At 41.5% G+C, this 23,013-nt stretch overlaps 1 protein-coding gene across 1 annotated transcript in view; it reads right to left on the bottom strand.

Annotated features, from left to right (window-relative positions):
- The window catches only part of tlr2 (toll-like receptor 2), a 30,647-nt gene extending 12,573 nt beyond the window's left edge, over positions 1-18,074 (bottom strand). The window contains exons 1-5 of the mRNA XM_042298531.1: positions 17,963-18,074; positions 12,391-12,753; positions 4,381-4,526; positions 3,175-3,297; positions 2,467-2,731 (exon numbers count right to left, since the gene is read on the bottom strand). Coding sequence (XP_042154465.1) covers positions 2,467-2,731; positions 3,175-3,297; positions 4,381-4,526; positions 12,391-12,693 — 837 coding nt within the window. The 5' untranslated portion in view covers positions 12,694-12,753; positions 17,963-18,074. The remainder of the gene's footprint in view (positions 1-2,466; positions 2,732-3,174; positions 3,298-4,380; positions 4,527-12,390; positions 12,754-17,962) is intronic.
- Between the last annotated feature and the right edge of the window lie 4,939 nt (positions 18,075-23,013).

Below are 23,013 nucleotides of genomic sequence, written 5' to 3'. Positions count from 1 at the left end.
TAACACCAGTGGTATATCTGAGTGTTGATTCTAGTGGGGTTAACACCAGGGTTATATCTGAGTGTTGATTCTAGTGGTGTTAACACCAGTGGTATATCTGAGTGTTGATTCTAGTGGGGTTAACACCAGTGGTATATCTGAGTGTTGATTCTAGTGGGGTTAACACCAGTGGTATATCTGAGTGTTGATTCTAGTGGGGTTAACACCAGTGGTATATCTGAGTGTTGATTCTAGTGGGGTTAACACCAGTGGTATATCTGAGTGTTGATTCTAGTGGGGTTAACACCAGTGGTATATCTGAGTGTTGATTCTAGTGGGGTTAACACCAGTGGTATATCTGAGTGTTGATTCTAGTGGGGTTAACACCAGTGGTATATCTGAGTGTTGATTCTAGTGGGGTTAACACCAGTGGTATATCTGAATGTTGATTCTAGTGGGGTTAACACCAGTGGTATATCTGAGTGTTGATTCTAGTGGGGTTAACACCAGTGGTATATCTGAGTGTTGATTCTAGTGGGGTTAACACCAGTGGTATATCTGAGTGTTGATTCTAGTGGGGTTAACACCAGTGGTATATCTGAGTGTTGATTCTAGTGGGGTTAACACCAGTGGTATATCTGAGTGTTGATTCTAGTGGGGTTAACACCAGTGGTATATCTGAGTGTTGATTCTAGTGGGGTTAACACCAGGGTTATATCTGGTGTTGATTCTAACACCAGTGGTATATCTGAGTGTTGATTCTAGTGGGGTTAACACCAGTGGTATATCTGAGTGTTGATTCTAGTGGGGTTAACACCAGTGGTATATCTGAGTGTTGATTCTAGTGGGGTTAACACCAGTGGTATATCTGAGTGTTGATTCTAGTGGGGTTAACACCAGTGGTATATCTGAGTGTTGATTCTAGTGGGGTTAACACCAGTGGTATATCTGAGTGTTGATTCTAGTGGGGTTAACACCAGTGGTATATCTGAGTGTTGATTCTAGTGGGGTTAACACCAGTGGAATTGAAATTGACAACACATGTAGTGTATAAATTATGTGTTATTTGAATCACAGTGGAATCAACCTTGTGTGGTGTTGTTGTGAACTCGTGGGCGGGGCCTCATTATCATTCTTCCCAGAATGCTTTGTTTTAGGTAGATTTTTACAATAGTTAGTTTTAATATCTATGTTTCTGCATGCACATTGTTTCATTCATACATTTTTTACTATACAAAGATAAATAACTTACATTTTCTAAATTAATCCAATCTGTAAGGTGTCGGACTTATTGCACTGAGATAGTTGTTCCAGTTTAGATGGATTACTTAGTCTTGTTTGCCTAGTCCTTTGCCATAGCAGTCATTCTGACTGCAGATTGTGGGTGAAAAATATATAAAAATATAATAAAATATATATATATTAAAATAACACTCATTGGTGTAAAAGAACCCCAGAGTTGATAACCAGTGTTACACCAAAACGATTCCCATCCTTATAACATTTCCCAGCATGCTCTATTGCAGGTTGTTTGTTTCAATATCTATGTTTTTGCATGAACATTGATTGATTGATTTAATTAATCTTATACTAATCAAATATAAGTAATATACGATTTTCTAAACTAATCCAATCTGTTACTTATTGCACCCATTTCTGAAAGGGTTTTTCCAGGTTAGATGTTTTAGGTAGTCTCATATCTTAGACTTTCCAACCCAGCAGTCATTCTGAATGCAGGTGAATAAAAATTCAAAATGTTGGATATCACCGCTCTGGCTGGATTCCAATAGGAATTACATATGACTTTGCAAGCCAGCGTAATGTGACTTGCAGGCCTGTTGTGGCCCGTAAACCTGGATTTTCAGGCCATTGTATTAGGGTAACACTAGGCCCTCAAAATAAGGCCTTATGAATGATGTGTTCTGTTGTGTGAATTCATTATATAATAACATATTTGCTTAGGATCTGACATGGTGAAGGACACCAGACTGGAAATGGTTGAATGCAACAACCATGTTTCTGTCACTAACAAATACAGTCATGGGGAGTAAATCTCCAATTCACTCGAAAGGCAAGTCACTCTGGGAAATATGCAAATACGACTTCACACTAAGCAGTGTGTTGATTTGCTGTGTAGGAAAATAATAATAATATCTACATAACAATAGTGACTTTAAGAAGAAATCAATCAACAGTGGAGATGACAATTTGAAAGGATAACACTACAGTATAAACACACCAAAGCAAGTAGCAGTCTACAGGATCCTAATTTGATCACCCTTTTGTTGCAGGAATTGTCCTGCACAGTAGGAAATGCAAACTTGTAGTGTATTTGAGGTTTAAAGAGGGCTTCTAAATGTCCATAAATTTTAATCCACACAATAATTAATTCACATTTCTTGTTGCTACGTGATTATTTTCCTTCTGTGAGAAGCTAGTCAAATTAAGATCCTGCATCTGTACAGCAGGTCAGTGTACAGGGCAAACCTCCATGAAGTGAACTATGGCCTCGTCCGTCAAGGTTGCGTTCTGGAACATTATGGACCGCACCCGTCTCCGGTTGGTCTCTCTGAACGGTGCGATGGAGGTCTTCTCGGACAGCAGGACGTCAGCGACTACCAGAAAGGTTTCTGAGTAGGAGACATCATGGAGGATAGAGGAGACGAGTGTCGTGTTGTCCTGGAATGGTCCTCGGAGACGCAGGGTCACGACCCCTAGAGGCCAAAGATCACCCAGGCTTCCAGGGTCATACCTAACAATGAGGACCACAATGGAAGTAAGTTACCTGACTTTGTTGTGTTGTTTTAATCCATTCATTCACTCATCCTCCCTTCCTTCTTTCCGTCCTTCTCTCTTTCCTTCCTACTTTAATTTGTTAATTCATCCATTCATTCTGGGGCGGCAGGGTAGCCTAGTGGTTAGAGCGGTTGGATTAGTAACCGGAAGGTTGCAAGTTCAAACCCCCGAGCTGACAAGGTACAAATCTGTCGTTCTGCCCCTGAACAGGCAGTTAACCCACTGTTCCTAGGCCGTCATTGAAAATAAGAATTTGTTCTTAACTGACTTGCCTAGTTAAATAAAGGTTAAAAAAAAAAAAAAAATCTTTCTTTCAATCAGTTCGTCCTCCTTCTCATTTGTTCATTCGTGCATCCATCCATTCCTTCCTTCACTCCACCCCTTCATTCATTCCTTCACCTCTTCAGGTTATTCCCGTAGACCTCCAGCTGGTCCAACTGTCTGACTCCAGCCAGGTCTCCTCTCCTCACCTCCTCCAGAGCAGGGTTCCCAAACCTCAGAAACCTCAGCCTGGTCAGAGACCTGATGATAATAACCATCATCATCAGTAGACTCATCAGTAGTATCATCATCACCATCATCATCACTATTATCATCACCAATATCATCACCACCACCATCATCACCATCATCATCATCACCACCACCATCATCATCACCACAACCACCATCATCACCACTACCATCACCATAATCACCACCACCATCATCATCATCACCACCACCATCATCACCATAATCACCATCATCATCACCACCACCACCACCATCATCACCACCATCACCACCATCATCACCATCACCACCATCACCACCATCCATACCACCACCATCATCACCACCACCATCATCACCACCACCATCATCATCACCATCATCACCCACCATCACCATCATCACCACCACCATCATCATCACCATCATCACCACCATCACCATCATCACCACCATCATCACCATCACCACCACCATCACCATCACCATCATCACCACCACCATCACCACCATCACCATCATCACCACCACCATCACCACCACCATCACCACCACCATCACCACCACCACCATCACCACCATCACCACCATCATCACCACCACCACCACCATCACCACCACCACCACCACCATCATCACCACCATCATCACCACCACCATCATCACCACCATCACCACCATTATCACCACCACCACCATCATCACCACCACCATCACCACCACCACCAGTATCACCATCACCACCACCATCACCACCACCACCACCACCATCACCACCACCATCACCACCACCATCATCACCACCACCACCACCATCACCACTACCGTCACCACCACCATCACCACCACCATCATCACCACCACCACCACCATCACCACTACCCACCATCCACCACCATCATCACCACCATCATCACCACCATCATCACCACCACCACCACCACCACCATCACCACTACCGTCATCATCAGTAATATTATCATCATTCATTCTATTCATAAAAGTTGTCCACTTATATGTCACTTTGGATACAGCCTATTCACTATGGACCCTGGTCAAAAGTAGTGCACTAGATGTGCCTTTTGGGAACCAGCCTTACAGTTCACATACCTGAAGAGAGACAGCGTCCCTCCAGGGCCGAGGGTCCTGTAACAGCTGCCCAGCAGGTTGAGGTGTTGTAGGGAGAGGAGCTTGGAGAACCAGGCCGGATTCAGAGCAGCCAGCTGGTTATAAGACATGTCCAGAGACTCCAGGCCCTGTAGCAGAAGGCAAAAACAAGGCTGTTATGAGGGCGGAGACTCCAGGCCCTGTAGCAGTAGGCAGAAACAAGGCTGTTATGAGGGCGGAGACTCCAGGCACTGTAGCAGTAGGCAGAAACAAGGCTGTTATGAGGGCGGAGACTCCAGGCCCTGTAGCAGTAGGCAGAAACAAGGCTGTTATGAGGGCAGGCCTGTTTGTGGCTAGATACAGTATGTGGAGATGGGCTAGAGAACTCTTCTTCTCTCCTCACAATGGATAAGAGGTCACCTCATGGAGATGGGCTAGAGAGCTCCTCTCCTCTCTTTACAATGGATCAGAGGTTACCTCATGGAGATGGGCTAGAGAGCTCCTCTCCTCTCTTTACAATGGATCAGAGGTTACCTCATGGAGATGGGCTAGAGAGCTCTTCTTCTCTCCTCACAATGGATCAGAGGTCACCTCATGGAGATGGGCTAGAGAGGTCTTCTTCTCTCCTCACAATGGATCAGAGGTCACCTCATGGAGATGGGCTAGAGAGCTCTTCTTCTCTCCTCACAATGGATCAGAGGTCACCTCATGGAGATGGGCTAGAGAGGTCTTCTTCTCTCCTCACAATGGATCGGAGGTCACCTCATGGAGATGGGCTAGAGAGCTCCTCTCCTCTCTTTACAATGGATCAGAGGTCACCTCATGGAGATGGGCTAGAGAGCTCCTCTCCTCTCTTTACAATGGATCAGAGGTCACCTCATGGAGATGGGCTAGAGAGCTCCTCTCCTCTCTTTACAATGGATCGGAGGTCACCTCATGGAGAGGGGCTAGAGAGCTCCTCTCCTCTCTTTACAATGGATCAGAGGTCACCTCATGGAGATGGGCTAGAGAGCTCCAGTGGATCAGAGCCAAGTATTTAGAGAGTTCGGACACCTTTTAGAATGTTGAATGTGGTTCTAATTCTAGACAGTTACATAGTATTATTTAAATATTCCCCATGTTATGTTAATGAAGAGTTAAAATGGCTGTTATAGAATGTTGCAGTATCATGCTAATGGGGTTCTAACATGACTGTTATAGAATGTTGTAGTGTCATGTTATTGGGGTTCTAACATGGCTGTTATAGAATGTTGTAGTGTCATGTTAATGGGGTTCTAACATGACTGTTGTAGAATGTTGTAGTGTCATGTTAATGGGGTTCTAACATGACTGTTGTAGAATGTTGTAGTGTCATGTTATTGGGGTTCTAACATGGCTGTTATAGAATGTTGCAGTATCATGCTAATGGGGTTCTAACATGACTGTTGTAGAATGTTGTAGTGTCATGTTATTGGGGTTCTAACATGGCTGTTATAGAATGTTGCAGTGTCATGTTAATGGGGTTCTAACATGGCCGTTATAGAATGTTGTAGTGTCATGTTATTGTTATAGAATGTTGCAGTGTCATGTGTATAGAATGTTGTAGTGTCATGTTAATGGGGTTCTAACATGGCTGTTATAGAATGTTGTAGTGTCATGTTAATGAGGTTCTAACATGGCTATTATAGAATGTTGTAGTGTCATGTTAATGTGGTTATAGACATGGCTGTTATAGGGTTAATGTTGTATAGAATGTGTCGTGTTAATGGGGTTATAGAATGTTGTAGTGTCATGTTAATGGGGTTCTAACATGTGTCATGTTAATGTCATGTTAATGTTCTAACATGACTGTTATAGAATGTTGTAGTGTCATGATATTGGGGTTCTAACTTGGCTGTTATAGAATGTTGTAGTGTCATGTTAATGGGGTTCTAACATGGCTGTTATAGAATGTTGTAGTGTCATGTTATTGATCATAAATTCTTATTGAAAACATTCATTTGCTATGGCTTCACATCACCTGCCATCACATGATTGGAGAGTTATCCATCCAAAATAACCCAGAGAGTGTTCTTCAATTGGAAGCTTCTCTAACATCAGATATGTACCGTCCAGTGTTCCTCAGGGCAATTGTCTTAGGCAGTTACTTTTCTCTATATTTACAGATGATGTCCCACTGGTATTACACAAAGCTAAAATGACTATGTATGTGGATGATTCTCCACTTTTACATGTCAGCTCCCAATGCCAGTGAGCTCACGGAAATTCAAAAGGAGTTACAGTCAGTTTCAGAATAGGTGATCGATAATAAACTGGTCTTGAATACAGCTAAAACTAAAAGTATGGTATTTGGTAAAAAACATTATTTAACACCTAAACCTCCAATGGAGTTGTACATAAATTGAGCAAGTTGAGAAAGCTAAACTCCTAGGAGTAACATTGAATGGTCTATTATCATGGTTAAGTCATATTGACAAAGTTGTTGTGAAGATTAGGGAGAGGTATTTCTGTTGTAAAAAAGACATTCTGCATGTTTTTAAACATAAAAATAAAAATCAGCTGTACTAGTGGTTCAGGCTCTGATCTCGTCTCGTCTCGTCTCGTCTCGTCTCGTCTCATCTCGTCTCATCTTGTCTCATCTCTTCTCATCTTGTCTCATCTCTTCTCATCTTGTCTCATCTCGTCTTGTCTCATCTCGTCTGATCTCGTCTCATCTTGATAACTGTCCAGTAATATGGTCAGGTGCAGCAAAGAAAGATCTAGCAAAACTGCATCTGGTTCCAAACAGAGCAGCACGCCTCACCCTTAATGGCACATAAAGAACTAACATCAACAACATGGATGCCAGTCTTTCCTGGTTGAGGGTTGATAACAGATTAACTACTTCTCTTCTTGTTTTTATGATAAATATTACTGTGATAAAAATTCCATATTGTCTGTATAATCAAATAACATTAAGCTCAGACACCCATACACACCCCACAAGACATGTCACCAGGGGTCTCTTCAGACACCCATACATACCCACAAGACATGTCACCAGGGGTCTCTTCAGACATCCATACACACCCCACAAGACATGTCACCAGGGGTCTCTTCAGACACCCATACATACCCCACAAGACATGTCACCAGGGGTCTCTTCAGACACCCATACATACCCTAAAAGACATGTCACCAGGGGTCTCTGCAGACACCCATACATACCCTACAAGACATGTCACCAGGGGTCTCTTCAGACATCCATACACACCCCACAAGACATGTCACCAGGGGTCTCTTCAGACACCCATACATACCCCACAAGACATGTCACCAGGGGTCTCTTCAGACACCCATACACACCCCACAAGAGATGTCACCAGGGGTCTCTTCAGACATCCATACACACCCCACAAGACATGTCACCAGGGGTCTCTTCAGACACCCATACATACCCCACAAGACATGTCACCAGGGGTCTCTTCAGACACCCATACATACCCTAAAAGACATGTCACCAGGGGTCTCTGCAGACACCCATACATACCCTACAAGACATGTCACCAGGGGTCTCTTCAGACACCCATACACACCCCACAAGACATGTCACCAGGGGTCTCTTCAGACACCCATACATACCCCACAAGACATGTCACCAGGGGTCTCTTCAGACACCCATACATACCCTAAAAGACATGTCACCAGGGGTCTCTGCAGACACCCATACATACCCTACAAGACATGTCACCAGGGGTCTCTTCACAGTCCCAAACAAATTCATGGCAATGCACAGTTTTATACAGGGCCATGATCGCATGGAACTCCCTTCCATCTCAAGTTATTCAAGCAAACAGCAAAATAACCTTAAAAAAACAGATTAAAAAACAACTCATGGAACAGCAGGGATTGTGACAAACACAAGCACACCACACAGACACACTAACACACACATTACCTTCCTTGTATATTAATGTACCAGTGTTTTGTTAATTGTCATGTTTTGTGTTCTTTGTGGACCCCAGGAAAAGTAGCTGCCACTTCTGCAAAAGCGAAGGTCGATCCAAATAAAGAAAGATCTCGATGTTCCCTCTATATAACTCTATGTGTTACCTGCAGTAGGAGTGCCCTCTATATAACTCTATGTGTACCTGCAGTAGGAGTGCCCTCTATATAACTCTATGTGTACCTGCAGTAGGAGTGCCCTCTATATAACTCTATGTGTACCTGCAGTAGGAGTGCCCTCTATATAACTCTATGTGTTACCTGCAGTAGGAGTGCCCTCTATATAACTCTATGTGTTACCTGCAGTAGGAGTGCCCTCTATATAACTCTATGTGTTACCTGCAGTAGGAGTGCCCTCTATATAACTCTATGTGTTACCTGCAGTAGGAGTGCCCTCTATATAACTCTATGTGTTACCTGCAGTAGGAGTGCCCTCTATATAACTCTATGTGTTACCTGCAGTAGGAGTGCCCTCTATATAACTCTATGTGTTACCTGCAGTAGGAGTGCCCTCTATATAACTCTATGTGTTACCTGCAGTAGGAGTGCCCTCTATATAACTCTATGTGTTACCTGCAGTAGGAGTGCCCTCTATATAACTCTATGTGTACCTGCAGTAGGAGTGCCCTCTATATAACTCTATGTGTTACCTGCAGTAGGCCCTCTATATAACTCTATGTGCCAGTAGGAGTGCCTCTATATAACTCTATGTGTACCTGCAGTAGGAGTGCCCTCTATATAACTCTATGTGTTACCTGCAGTAGGAGTGCCCTCTATATAACTCTATGTGTACCTGCAGTAGGAGTGCCCTCTATATAACTCTATGTGTTACCTGCAGTAGGAGTGCCCTCTATATAACTCTATGTGTACCTGCAGTAGGAGTGCCCTCTATATAACTCTATGTGTTACCTGCAGTAGGAGTGCCCTCTATATAACTCTATGTGTACCTGCAGTAGGAGTGCCCTCTATATAACCCTCTATGTGTTACCTGCAGTAGGAGTGCCCTCTATATAACTCTATGTGTTACCTGCAGTAGGAGTGCCCTCTATATAACTCTATGTGTTACCTGCAGTAGGAGTGCCCTCTATATAACTCTATGTGTTACCTGCAGTAGGAGTGCCCTCTATATAACTCTATGTGTTACCTGCAGTAGGAGTGCCCTCTATATAACTCTATGTGTTACCTGCAGTAGGAGTGCCCTCTATATAACTCTATGTGTTACCTGCAGTAGGAGTGCCCTCTATATAACTCTATGTGTTACCTGCAGTAGGAGTGCCCTCTATATAACTCTATGTGTTACCTGCAGTAGGAGTGCCTATGTGTTACCTCTATATAACTCTATGTGTTACCTGCAGTAGGAGTGCCCTCTATATAACTCTATGTGTTACCTGCAGTAGGAGTGCCCTCTATATAACTCTATGTGTTACCTGCAGTAGGTGCCCTCTAGTGCCTGCAGTCCCTCTATATAACTCTATGTGTTACCTGCAGTAGGAGTGCCCTCTATATAACTCTATGTGTTACCTGCAGTAGGAGTGCCCTCTATATAACTCTATGTGTTACCTGCAGTAGGAGTGCCCTCTATATAACTCTATGTGTTACCTGCAGTAGGAGTGCCCTCTATATAACCCTCTATGTGTTACCTGCAGTAGGAGTGCCCTCTATATAACTCTATGTGTACCTGCAGTAGGAGTGCCCTCTATATAACTCTATGTGTTACCTGCAGTAGGAGTGCCCTCTATATAACTCTATGTGTTACCTGCAGTAGGAGTGCCCTCTATATAACTCTATGTGTTACCTGCAGTAGGAGTGCCCTCTATATAACTCTATGTGTTACCTGCAGTAGGAGTGCCCTCTATATAACTCTATGTGTTACCTGCAGTAACTCTATGTGTTACCTGCAGTAGGAGTGCCCTCTATATAACTCTATGTGTTACCTGCAGTAGGAGTGCCCTCTATATAACTCTATGTGTTACCTGCAGTAGGAGTGCCCTCTATATAACTCTATGTGTTGCCTGCCTGCAGTAGGAGTGCCCTCTATATAACTCTATGTGTTACCTGCAGTAGGAGTGCCCTCTATATAACTCTATGTGTTACCTGCAGTAGGAGTGCCCTCTATATAACTCTATGTGTTACCTGCAGTAGGAGTGCCCTCTATATAACTCTATGTGTTACCTGCAGTAGGAGTGCCCTCTATATAACTCTATGTGTTACCTGCAGTAGGAGTGCCCTCTATATAACTCTATGTGTTACCTGCAGTAGGAGTGCCCTCTATATAACTCTATGTGTTACCTGCAGTAACCCTCTATAACTCTATGTGTTACCTGCAGTAGGAGTGCCCTCTATATAACTCTATGTGTTACCTGCAGTAGGAGTGCCCTCTATATAACTCTATGTGTTACCTGCAGTAGGAGTGCCCTCTATATAACTCTATGTGTTACCTGCAGTAGGAGTGCCCTCTATATAACTCTATGTGTTACCTGCAGTAGGAGTGCCCTCTATATAACTCTATGTGTTACCTGCAGTAGGAGTGCCCTCTATATAACTCTATGTGTTACCTGCAGTAGGAGTGCCCTCTATATAACTCTATGTGTTACCTGCAGTAGGAGTGCCCTCTATATAACTCTATGTGTTACCTGCAGTAGGAGTGCCCTCTATATAACTCTATGTGTTACCTGCAGTAGGAGTGCCCTCTATATAACTCTATGTGTTACCTGCAGTAGGAGAGTGCCCTGCAGTAGGAGTGCTATATAACTCTATGTGTTACCTGCAGTAGGAGTGCCCTCTATATAACTCTATGCAGTAGGAGTGCCCTCTATATAACTCTGTGTTACCTGCAGTAGGAGTGCCCTCTATATAACTCTATATGCAACCCTCTATATAACTCTATGTGTTACCTGCAGTAGGAGTGCCCTCTATATAACTCTATGTGTTACCTGCAGTAGGAGTGCCCTCTATATAACTCTATGTGTTACCTGCAGTAGGAGTGCCCTCTATATAACTCTATGTGTTACCTGCAGTAGGAGTGCCCTCTATATAACTCTATGTGCCCTCTACCTGCAGTAGGAGTGCCCTCTATATAACTCTATGTGTTACCTGCAGTAGGAGTGCCCTCTATATAACTCTATGTGTTACCTGCAGTAGGAGTGCCCTCTATATAACTCTATGTGTTACCTGCAGTAGGAGTGCCCTCTATATAACTCTATGTGTTACCTGCAGTAGGAGTGCCCTCTATATAACTCTATGTGTTACCTGCAGTAGGAGTGCCCTCTATATAACTCTATGTGTTACCTGCAGTAGGAGTGCCCTCTATATAACTCTATGTGTTACCTGCAGTAGGAGTGCCCTCTATATAACTCTCTACCTGCAGTAGGAGTGCCCTCTATATAACCTGCAGTAGGAGTGCCCTCTATATAACTCTATGTGTTACCTGCAGTAGGAGTGCCCTCTATATAACTCTATGTGTTACCTGCACCTCTATGTGTTACCTGCAGTAGGAGTGCCCTCTATATAACTCTATGTGTTACCTGCAGTAGGAGTGCCCTCTATATAACTCTATGTGTTACCTGCAGTAGGAGTGCCCTCTATATAACTCTATGTGTTACCTGCAGTAGGAGTGCCCTCTATATAACTCTCTATGTGTTACCTGCAGTAGGAGTGCCCTCTATATAACTCTATGTGTACCTGCAGTAGGAGTGCCCTCTATATAACTCTATGTGTTACCTGCAGTAGGAGTGCCCTCTATATAACTCTATGTGTTACCTGCAGTAGGAGTGCCCTCTATATAACTCTATGTGTTACATGCAGGAAATTAGATTTATTTTACCTTTATTTAACTAGGCAAGTCAGTTAAGAACAAATTCTTATTTTCAATGACGGCTTAGTAACAGTGGGTGAACTGCCTGTTCAGGGGCAGAACGACAGATTTGTACCTTGTCAGCTCGGGGGTTTGAACTTGCAACCTTCCGGTTATTAGTCCAACGCTCTAACCACTAGGCTACCCTGCCGCCCCACATGCAGGAAATGTGCTGTTTATATAACTCTATGGGTTACCTGCAGGAGGTGGAAGGCCCATTCGTGGATACTCTGGATCCTGTTGCTACGGAGATCAAGGGTTCGTAACCACGTGTACTCTCTCAGATCGTCCTCAGCAACCGAGGTGATGTCGTTGAAGGAGAGGTCGAGGGTTACGACCTCGGTGACGGTTACCGTGGGTACGTGTTGGTAGTTCCGGGAGGAGCAGTTGCAGAAGAGACGCTCGTCACATTGATCACACGTTGACCTCTTCTCGACCTCTGGGGTTGAACTTTGACCCTGAGAGAAGAAGAGGAGGACCAGCATGGCCAGAGATCCCATTCTGAAAAAGACAGGAAGCGAGAGACAAAAGACAGGAAGCGAGAGACAAAAAGAGAGAGACTGAAGGAGAGAGAGAAAGAGAAAGATATAGAGAGATTGTGTGAGAAGATGTCTGTACTTTCCCTCTGACATAACCAACTATGTGGATGAGGATCTATACTCATAGCTGTTAGTGACCTCAATCAAATGAAATCAAACCATCTTAAACCTGATAGTTTCAGACATTTTAAAGTGTAAAATTAACAGCTGAAGTCATTCAGAGTGCGTTCCAAATGACACCATATTCCATAGACAGGCGTAGTGCACTACTTTTGACCAGGCACCGTAGGAAAATTCAGACCTGAGTTGTGTGTGCGTATATGAGACTTGTTTCGGGAAACTAGGCATATGTCGCGTGTCACGTCTTCACAGGAGAGACATTTCATTTCGCCATGTAGCACGCTTCTGTCTATTTGAGCTGGTCAGTATGTGTAGATAATCCTGTCGAACACATCTTTTTAAAGATATCACGTAGTAGAATATATCACTAGTAGAATATATCACTAGTAGAATATATCACTAGTAGAATATATCACGTAGTAGAATATATCACGTAGTAGAATATATCACGTAGTAGAATATATCACTAGTAGAATATATCACTAGTAGAATATATCACTAGTAGAATATATCACGTAGTAGAATATATCACGTAGTAGAATATATCACTAGTAGAATATATCACTAGTAGAATATATCACTAGTAGAATATATCACGTAGTAGAATATATCACTAGTAGAATATATCACTAGTAGAATATATCACTAGTAGAATATATCACTAGTAGAATATATCACGTAGTAGAATATATCACGTAGTAGAATATATCACGTAGTAGAATATATCACTAGTAGAATATATCACGTAGTAGAATATATCACTAGTAGAATATATCACTAGTAGAATATATCACGTAGTAGAATATATCACTAGTAGAATATATCACTAGTAGAATATATCACGTAGTAGAATATATCACGTAGTAGAATATATCACTAGTAGAATATATCACTAGTAGAATATATCACGTAGTAGAATATATCACGTAGTAGAATATATCACGTAGTAGAATATATCACGTAGTAGAATATATCACGTAGTAGAATATATCACTAGTAGAATATATCACTAGTAGAATATATCACGTAGTAGAATATATCACTAGTAGAATATATCACTAGTAGAATATATCACGTAGTAGAATATATCACTAGTAGAATATATCACTAGTAGAATATATCACGTATATATCACTAGTAGAATATATCACGTAGTAGAATATATCACGTAGTAGAGTAGTAGAATATATCACTAGTAGAATATATCACACTAGTAGAATATATCACTAGTAGAATATATCACTAGTAGAATATATCACGTAGTAGAATATATCACGTAGTAGAATATATCACTAGTAGAATATATCACTAGTAGAATAGAGTATATATCACTAGTAGAATATATCACTAGTAGAATATATCACTAGTAGAATATATCACGAATAGAATATATCACTAGTAGAATATATCACGTAGTAGTAGTAGAATATATCACTAGTAGAATATATCACTAGTAGAATATATCACTAGTAGAATATATCACGTAGTAGAATATATCACGTAGTAGAATATATCACGTAGTAGAATATATCACGTAGTAGAATATATCACGTAGTAGAATATATCACTAGTAGAATATATCACGTAGTAGAATATATCACGTAATAGAATATATCACGTAATAGAACTGCATAAGTGTTGCTTTCTGGAGGACTGAGTGACAGTCCAACCAGGTAACGGAAACACGGGAAATGCCAGTTCCAACCAGGTAACTGAAACACGGGGAAATGCCAGTTCCAACCAGGTAACTGAAACACGGGAAATGCCAGTTCCAACCAGGTAACTGAAACACGGGGAAATGCCAGTTCCAACCAGGTAACTGAAACATGGGGAAATGCCAGTTCCAACCAGGTAACTGAAACACGGGGAAATGCCAGTTCCAACCAGGTAACTGAAACATGGGGAAATGCCAGTGACATTTCAACTATCTACTACCCCTACTACCCCTAACTCTAGCCCTAACCTTAACCTTCCAGCCAGGTAACTGAAGGTAACCATTCTGACCTGTTAATACATGTGAAAGTTATCAAAACACTTAGTTTATAAATATCTACATAAATTCAGCAATTGCATTCTTCTCATATGACTCTGTCAACTCCTGACCTATTAATTAAACACTTCCTCTGGCATCTCATCCATACATCTGTCTGTAGTTATTGAACTCAACCTGCAGGAGGTTTGTTTGTTGTGATTGAGTGGGGAGGAAACAGCTGCGGGCAAGGTTCTGACAGATGGGTGTGTCTCGGTGGTGGCAAGGACACACCCAAGAAAACACCCCCCAAAAAACCACACCCCCAAGCCAACTCCCGTTTGGCTTCTGTCATGGCCGCCAGAATTTCTTGAGGAGCAAGATAAACAAATGAGGCAAAATCAGCAGTGCGGTTCCCCTTTAAGAACAGCATAGCCAATGCTCCAGTTTGAATGATAGATGTTGAAAGAGCTGGTTTGCCGTCCCTCTTTAAGTTTGTCCGTACAAAGCCTTTTATTTTGTGTCTCCCTGTTTGAGTTGCTCAACATTTATTTTCACTTCCTAATCTTGGGTTGGGTTTTCTTTTAGTTTGTGATCAGGCTAATTTAGTGGCTCTTCATGGGGGGTGTTTAAGACCTAATCGAGGGTACCCAGCCAGTACCCAGCCAGTACCCACTTTCTGAACCCATATTAAAAACTCCACCTGTTTCCACCTGTTTCGTTCGGGTTGTCAGTGGCTCATTTGTTAGTTCCCTTTTCTGTTGAGCGACGATCGTTGGTTGGTTGGTTACGTAACAACACACATAGTTAAAACAGATTATATAGTTTTGAACAGAAACTAATATGTGTATATCTAAGGAAGCAATGTGGTTTAGATGTGTTAACAGCTTTTCAACAGAAAACATTTGTTCACTAACACTTTATTTGGATAGTCCATCTGTAGATTCTCTACAGACTATCAGTGACATTTCAACTATCTACTACCCCTAACTCTAGCCCTAACCTTAACCTTAACCCTTATCCTAACCCTTAACTTAACCCTTAACCCTAACCTTAACCCTTATCCTAACCCTTAACTTAACCCTTAACCTTAACCCTAACCTTAACCCTTATCCTAACCCTTAACTTAACCCTTAACCCTTAACCTTAACCCTAACCTTAACCCTTATCCTAACCCTTAACTTAACCCTTAACCCTAACCTTAACCCTTATCCTAACCCTTAACTTAACCCTTAACCTTAACCCTAACCTTAACCCTTATCCTAACCCTTAACTTAACCCTTAACCCTTAACCTTAACCCTAACCTTAACCTTAACCTTTATCCTAACCCTTAACTTAACCCTTAACCCTTAACCTTAACCTTAGGAAGCAGTTGCTTATAAACAGAGTTTGTTGATAGTAAGACCATCTGTAGATCATAGATGGACTAACCAAATAAAGTGTGACCTGTTTCAGGAAGCTAGGTGGATGTCGCACGTAACTACTTCACTACTTCACAAATTAAACATCTGTGTCAAAATGTGTTTTTGGGCTTAAATGCCTTCTGGAATGTTCATGTGCCTTAATCATAAACTTGTATTCCAACTGTAAATACTTATACAATTGTTTAAATTACGAGCCTAGTTGGTTTAGCCACGGAAAAAGACAGGGACCTTCCCGCTAGCCATGATTGGCTGAGATAATGGATGGGCTGGACATGCCGAGAGATGAGTTGGGATTGGTCTGACACGTAGCTGGTTTCTATCTATAACATGAGCTGCTCAGTATGTGTAGATCATCCTCGCTGACGCAGCTTTCTTTTGGAAAGATATCACGTTATATCGATGGAAAACTGCAAATAAAAGCGTTGCAATTGTTCTTAACTAACATTGATGCCAATAATTTAACAGTTTCAATTGACAAAAAAAATCAGTTTGGAAGAAGTTGTGACGGACCCACTTTCCGGAGTGACTTGACACAACGGGTCAAACAAGCTGTAGCTACGAACACAAATCAGAAACAACACAGTCTGTCGTGAAGTGTTCATCCAAGTAAACGGATTAAAAAGTTTACCTACATTTTCAGAATATTATAAGTTTCAAATGTTTCATTGCAAGTTAAAGCGTACTGTTAGCTAGCTAGCTAACGTTACATGTATGATCCGTGTAGTAATATTATTTGTATCTCAGACAGACATTTACATTGCTAGTTATTAGCCTATATGTTAGCTAGCTAACATTGAACATAGTTAGCTTTAGCTTCCTGCAGATTCATACTACAGCATTTCGTGCGTAATGTTGGCTAGCTATAAAAATGAGTTTTTACTGTATGGGTTGTAATTATGGTTAATTGTTTAGCTAGTTAGCTAGCATGTCTAAACAAAAGACTCCACTTCGCCAGATGACTACATGACCCATCAAGTTAGCCAGGTGTGTCTGGGGGGTGATTACGGCCATCTATTGTATTTCATGAGCATGTGTACATGTCTAGACAGTAGTGACCCACCCACTTAGCTTGATGTAGCTGGGAGGGGGTTATAGAAGTTATTTTTCATGACCCATCAATTTAGACAAGTGTGTCTGGGTAAGAATCATCTAATAATTGTAAAATATTTGTAAAATATTTTTATCCGGGCACTTTCTATATTTTATATTGTATTATATTTATATTGCTACTTTGCAAATATGCAAGTAAACATTTGACTGTACCGTTTACAGCTGTATCCTGTTCATGTGACAAATGAACTTTATTTTGATTTGATGTAGTTATCAGAGACGTTACGTGAAGAACAACATGACCTGCACCAACGTCAGATTAGGAGAAAGACCAAGGACTTAGATGAAGCGTTATTTTACCTGATGTTTTTCCTTATTGTAGGCTTTCTCCGCTTTTAGTCTTAATCTTTGTTACAACTTTATCAACTTTCCAAGCAGAATTTACTTTCCCATTGTTCCTCAACTGTTGTGTCTGAATAAACCATTTTCTAGCTCTGAGTCTCTACTTTTATCCAACGTAATAAACACGATTTCAAATGTTTATGCATCAGACCGCATCGACGTGGTCAGTCATATTTGTTCTTCTAAAGACATTTTGTGGTTTAAGATGTTTGCAAATCAAGACAGTAAGTGCAAAACTAGACACAAGCAGATGGATGACTTTACCTTGACTCTCAGGGTGTTCTGTTAAAAGGTGCTCTGCGTTGAGACCTGATGTAAACCAGGAGATTAACAGATAAACATAGAGATAGACAGGATGCTTATGGGCAGGGGACTGTGTGTGTTTATGTAAAACCAGTTATGTAAAAAGTATCACTTCCTACTGTTCCACTGGTGTGTGTGTGTGTGTGTGTGTGTGTGTGTGTGTGTGTGTGTGTGTGTGTGTGTGTGTGTGTGTGTGTGTGTGTGTGTGTGTGTGTGTGTGTGTGTGTGTGTGTGTGTGTGTGTGTGTGTGTGAGAGAGAGAGAGAGAGAGAGAGAGTGCGTGTTTGAGAGTGCGTGTGTGTGAAAGAAGAAGTCACTTAATTTTGGATGAAATCCCAGATCCTGAGATTAATCATGAGACTACATCACTAAAAAACCTGCTGTCACCACACCCAACACACACACACACACTTACACACATTTCCCCTTTAAGTCTAGATCCCTGTGTCCTACCTGTTTAGTGTACTCTGATTGGTTGGGAAAAGGAACCTTACACACACACAAACACACACACACACACACACACACACAGACATATATATGTGTGTGGGCTCCTTATCGTGTTTATACACGGTGAGTGACATGGTTGGGGAACTTGAAACAGGGAACTTGTACCTAAATGCTTCAACCCCAAAATAATAGTAAAGATATGCTCTGAGTGTTTCTAACATAACGTAGGCCTACACTCATTCACTGACTTGCAGGTACTTCTGGGTAAAAAACAACAACTCTGGAAATAAAGAACAGATACAACAGGCTCAATAAAACACCTGGTTAAACCAACAGGCTCAATAAAACACCTGGTTTAAACCAACAGGCTCAATAAAACACCTTCTGGTTTAAACCAACGGGCTCAATAAAAGAAAAGGGATATGCGGATATGCGGATATAAATGTTTTATTTCAAAATATATGCACTGTCTACCAGCAGAGGACTGTCTACCAGCAGAGGACTGTCTACCAGCAGAGGCTCCTCAGAGGACTGTCTACCAGCAGAGGCTCCTCAGAGGACTGTCTACCAGCAGAGGCTCCTCAGAGGACTGTCTACCAGCAGAGGCTCCTCAGAGGACTGTCTACCAGCAGAGGCTTCTCAGAGGACTGTCTACCAGCAGAGGCTCCTCAGAGGACTGTCTACCAGCAGAGGCTCCTCAGAGGACTGTCTACCAGCAGAGGCTCCTCAGAGGACTGTCTACCAGCAGAGGCTCCTCAGAGGACTGTCTACCAGCAGAGGCTCCTCAGAGGACTGTCTACCAGCAGAGGCTCCTCAGACGACTGTCTACCAGCAGAGGCTCCTCAGAGGACTGTCTACCAGCAGAGGCTCCTCAGAGGACTGTCTACCAGCAGAGGCTCCTCAGAGGACTGTCTACCAGCAGAGGCTCCTCAGAGGACTGTCTACCAGCAGAGGCTCCTCAGAGGACTGTCTACCAGCAGAGGCTCCTCAGAGGACTGTCTACCAGCAGAGGCTCCTCAGAGGACTGTCTACCAGCAGAGGCTCCTCAGAGGACTGTCTACCAGCAGAGGCTCCTCAGAGGACTGTCTACCAGCAGAGGCTCCTCAGAGGACTGTCTACCAGCAGAGGCTCCTCAGAGGACTGTCTACCAGCAGAGGCTCCTCAGAGGACTGTCTACCAGCAGAGGCTCCTCAGAGGACTGTCTAACAATACAGGCAGCATTTTAAAAAGTCTGATATTACAAGAATCTTGTATGAATCTTCTGTGAATCTTGTATGAATCTTCTGTGAATCTTCTATGAATCTTGTAAGAATCTTGTATGAATCTTGTAAGAATCTTGTAAGAATCTTGTATGAATCTTGTAAGAATCTTGTAAGAATCTTGTATGAATCTTGTATGAATCTTGTAAGAATCTTGTATGAATCTTGTAAGAATCTTGTAAGAATCTTGTATGAATCTTGTAAGAATCTTGTAAGAATCTTGTATGAATCTTGTAAGAATCTTGTAAGAATCTTGTATGAATCTTGTATGAATCTTGTAAGAATCTTGTAAGAATCTTGTATGAATCTTGTAAGAATCTTGTATGAATCTTGTAAGAATCTTGTAAGAATCTTGCATGAATCTTATGTGAATCTTGTATGACTCTTGTATGAATCTTATGTGAATCTTCTGTGAATCTTGTATGAATCTTCTGTGAATCTTGTATGAATCTTCTGTGAATCTTCCAAGAATTTGCGATGAATCTTGTATGTGTATTTGCTGTCATATGTATGACGTATAAGTACCAGGTAGAATATATAGTAATCTTGTCTAATTCTTCTATAACTTTTCCATATGGAAAATATATGGTAATGAGATGGTAATGAGATGCACTGTCTAATTGCAATTTATTTGTTCTATTTCACCTTTATTTAACCAGGTATTTATATATATAACCCTGTATTTAACCAGGTATTTATATATATGTAACCCTAACCCTTCATTTAACCAGGTATTTATATATATATAACCCTAACCCTTTATTTAACCAGGTATTTATATATATAACCCTTTATTTAAATGGGTATTTATATATATATATAACCCTAACCCTGTATTTAACCAGGTATTTATATATGTAACCCTAACCCTTCATTTAACCAGGTATTTATATATATATAACCCTAACCCTTTATTTAACCAGGTATTTATATATATAACCCTTTATTTAAATGGGTATTTATATATATATATAACCCTAACCCTTTATTTAACCAGGTATTTATATATATAACCCTTTATTTAAATGGGTATTTATATATATATATATATAACCCTAACCCTTTATTTAACCAGGTATTTATATAAATAACCCTTTATTTAACCAGGTATTTATATATATAACCCTAACCCTTTATTTAACCAGGTATTTATATATATAACCCTTTATTTAAATGGGTATTTATATATATATATAACCCTAACCCTTTATTTAACCAGGTATTTATATAAATAACCCTTTATTTAACCAGGTATTTATATATATAACCCTAACCCTTTATTTAACCAGGTATTTATATATATAACCCTAACCCTTTATTTAACCAGGTATTTATATATATAACCATTTATTTAACCAGGTATTTATATATATAACCCTAACCCTTTATTTAACCAGGTATTTATATATATAACCCTAACCCTTTATTTAACCAGGTATTTATATATATAACTCTAACCCTTCATTTAACCAGGTATTTATATATATAACCCTTTATTTAACCAGGTATTTATATATATAACCCTAACCCTTTATTTAACCAGGTATTTATATATATAATCCTTTATTTAACCAGGTATTTATATATATAACCCTTTATTTAACCAGGTATTTATATATATATCCTAACCCTTTATTTAACCAGGTATTTATATAAATAACCCTTTATTTAACCAGGTATTTATATATATAACCCTTTATTTAACCAGGTATTTATATATATACCCTTTATTTAACCAGGTATTTATATATATATATCCCTAACCCTTTATTTAACCAGGTATTTATATATATAACCCTAACCCTTTATTTAACCAGGTATTTATATATATAACCCTAACCCTTTATTTAACCAGGTATTTATATATATATATTTATATATATTTATATATATAGCCCTAACCCTTTATTTAACCAGGTATTTATATATATATATATTCTGCCTACAGACAGAAACTAAAACAAGAAGCTCCCACGCTGAGGTCTGTCCAACGCTGGTCCGACCAAGCTGACTCCACACTCCAAGACTGCTTCCATCACGTGGACTGGGAGATGTTTCGTATTGCGTCAGACAACAACATTGGCGAATACGCTGATTCGGTGTGCGAGTTCATTAGAACGTGCGTTGAAGATGTCGTTCCCATAGCAACGATTAAAACATTCCCTAACCAGAAACCTTGGATTGATGGCAGCATTCGTGTGAAACTGAAGGCACGAACCACTGCTTTTAATCAGGGCAAGGTGTCTGGTAACATGGCTGAATACAAACAGTGCAGCTATTCCCTCCGCAAGGCTATCAAACAAGCTAAGCGCCAGTACAGAGACAAAGTAGAATCTCAATTCAACGGCTCAGACACAAGAGGCATGTGGCAGGGTCTACAGTCAATCACGGACTACAGGAAGAAACCCAGCCCAGTCACGGACCAGGATGTCTTGCTCCCAGGCAGACTAAATAACTTTTTGCCCGCTTTGAGGACAATACAGTGCCACTGACACGGCCTGCAACGAAAACATGCAGTCTCTCCTTCACTGCAGCCGAAGTGAGTAAGACATTTAAACGTGTTAACCCTCGCAAGGCTGCAGGCCCAGACGGCGTCCCCAGCCGCGCCCTCAGAGCATGCGCAGACCAGCTGGCCGGTGTGTTTACGGACATATTCAATCAATCCCTATACCAGTCTGCTGTTCCCACATGCTTCAAGAGGGCCACCATTGTTCCTGTTCCCAAGAAAGCTAAGGTAACTGACCTAAACGACTACCGCCCCGTAGCACTCACATCCGTCATCATGAAGTGCTTTGAGAGACTAGTCAAGGACCATATCACCTCCACCCTACCTGACACCCTAGACCCACTCCAATTTGCTTACCGCCCAAATAGGTCCACAGACGATGCAATCTCAACCACACTGCACACTGCCCTAACCCATCTGGACAAGAGGAATACCTATGTGAGAATGCTGTTCATCGACTACAGCTCGGCATTCAACACCATAGTACCCTCCAAGCTCGTCATCAAGCTCGAGACCCTGGGTCTCGACCCCGCCCTGTGCAACTGGGTTCTGGACTTCCTGACGGGCCGCCCCCAGGTGGTGAGGGTAGGCAACAACATCTCCTCCCCGCTGATCCTCAACACTGGGGCCCCACAAGGGTGCGTTCTGAGCCCTCTCCTGTACTCCCTGTTCACCCACGACTGCGTGGCCATGCACGCCTCCAACTCAATCATCAAGTTTGCGGACGACACAACAGTGGTAGGCTTGATTACCAACAACGACGAGACGGCCTACAGGGAGGAGGTGAGGGCCCTCGGA

The sequence above is a fragment of the Oncorhynchus tshawytscha genome, linkage group LG15, assembly GCF_018296145.1.
Source record: "Oncorhynchus tshawytscha isolate Ot180627B linkage group LG15, Otsh_v2.0, whole genome shotgun sequence".
NCBI lineage: Eukaryota > Metazoa > Chordata > Actinopteri > Salmoniformes > Salmonidae > Oncorhynchus > Oncorhynchus tshawytscha.
This window is presented reverse-complemented; position numbering and strand designations above follow the sequence as displayed.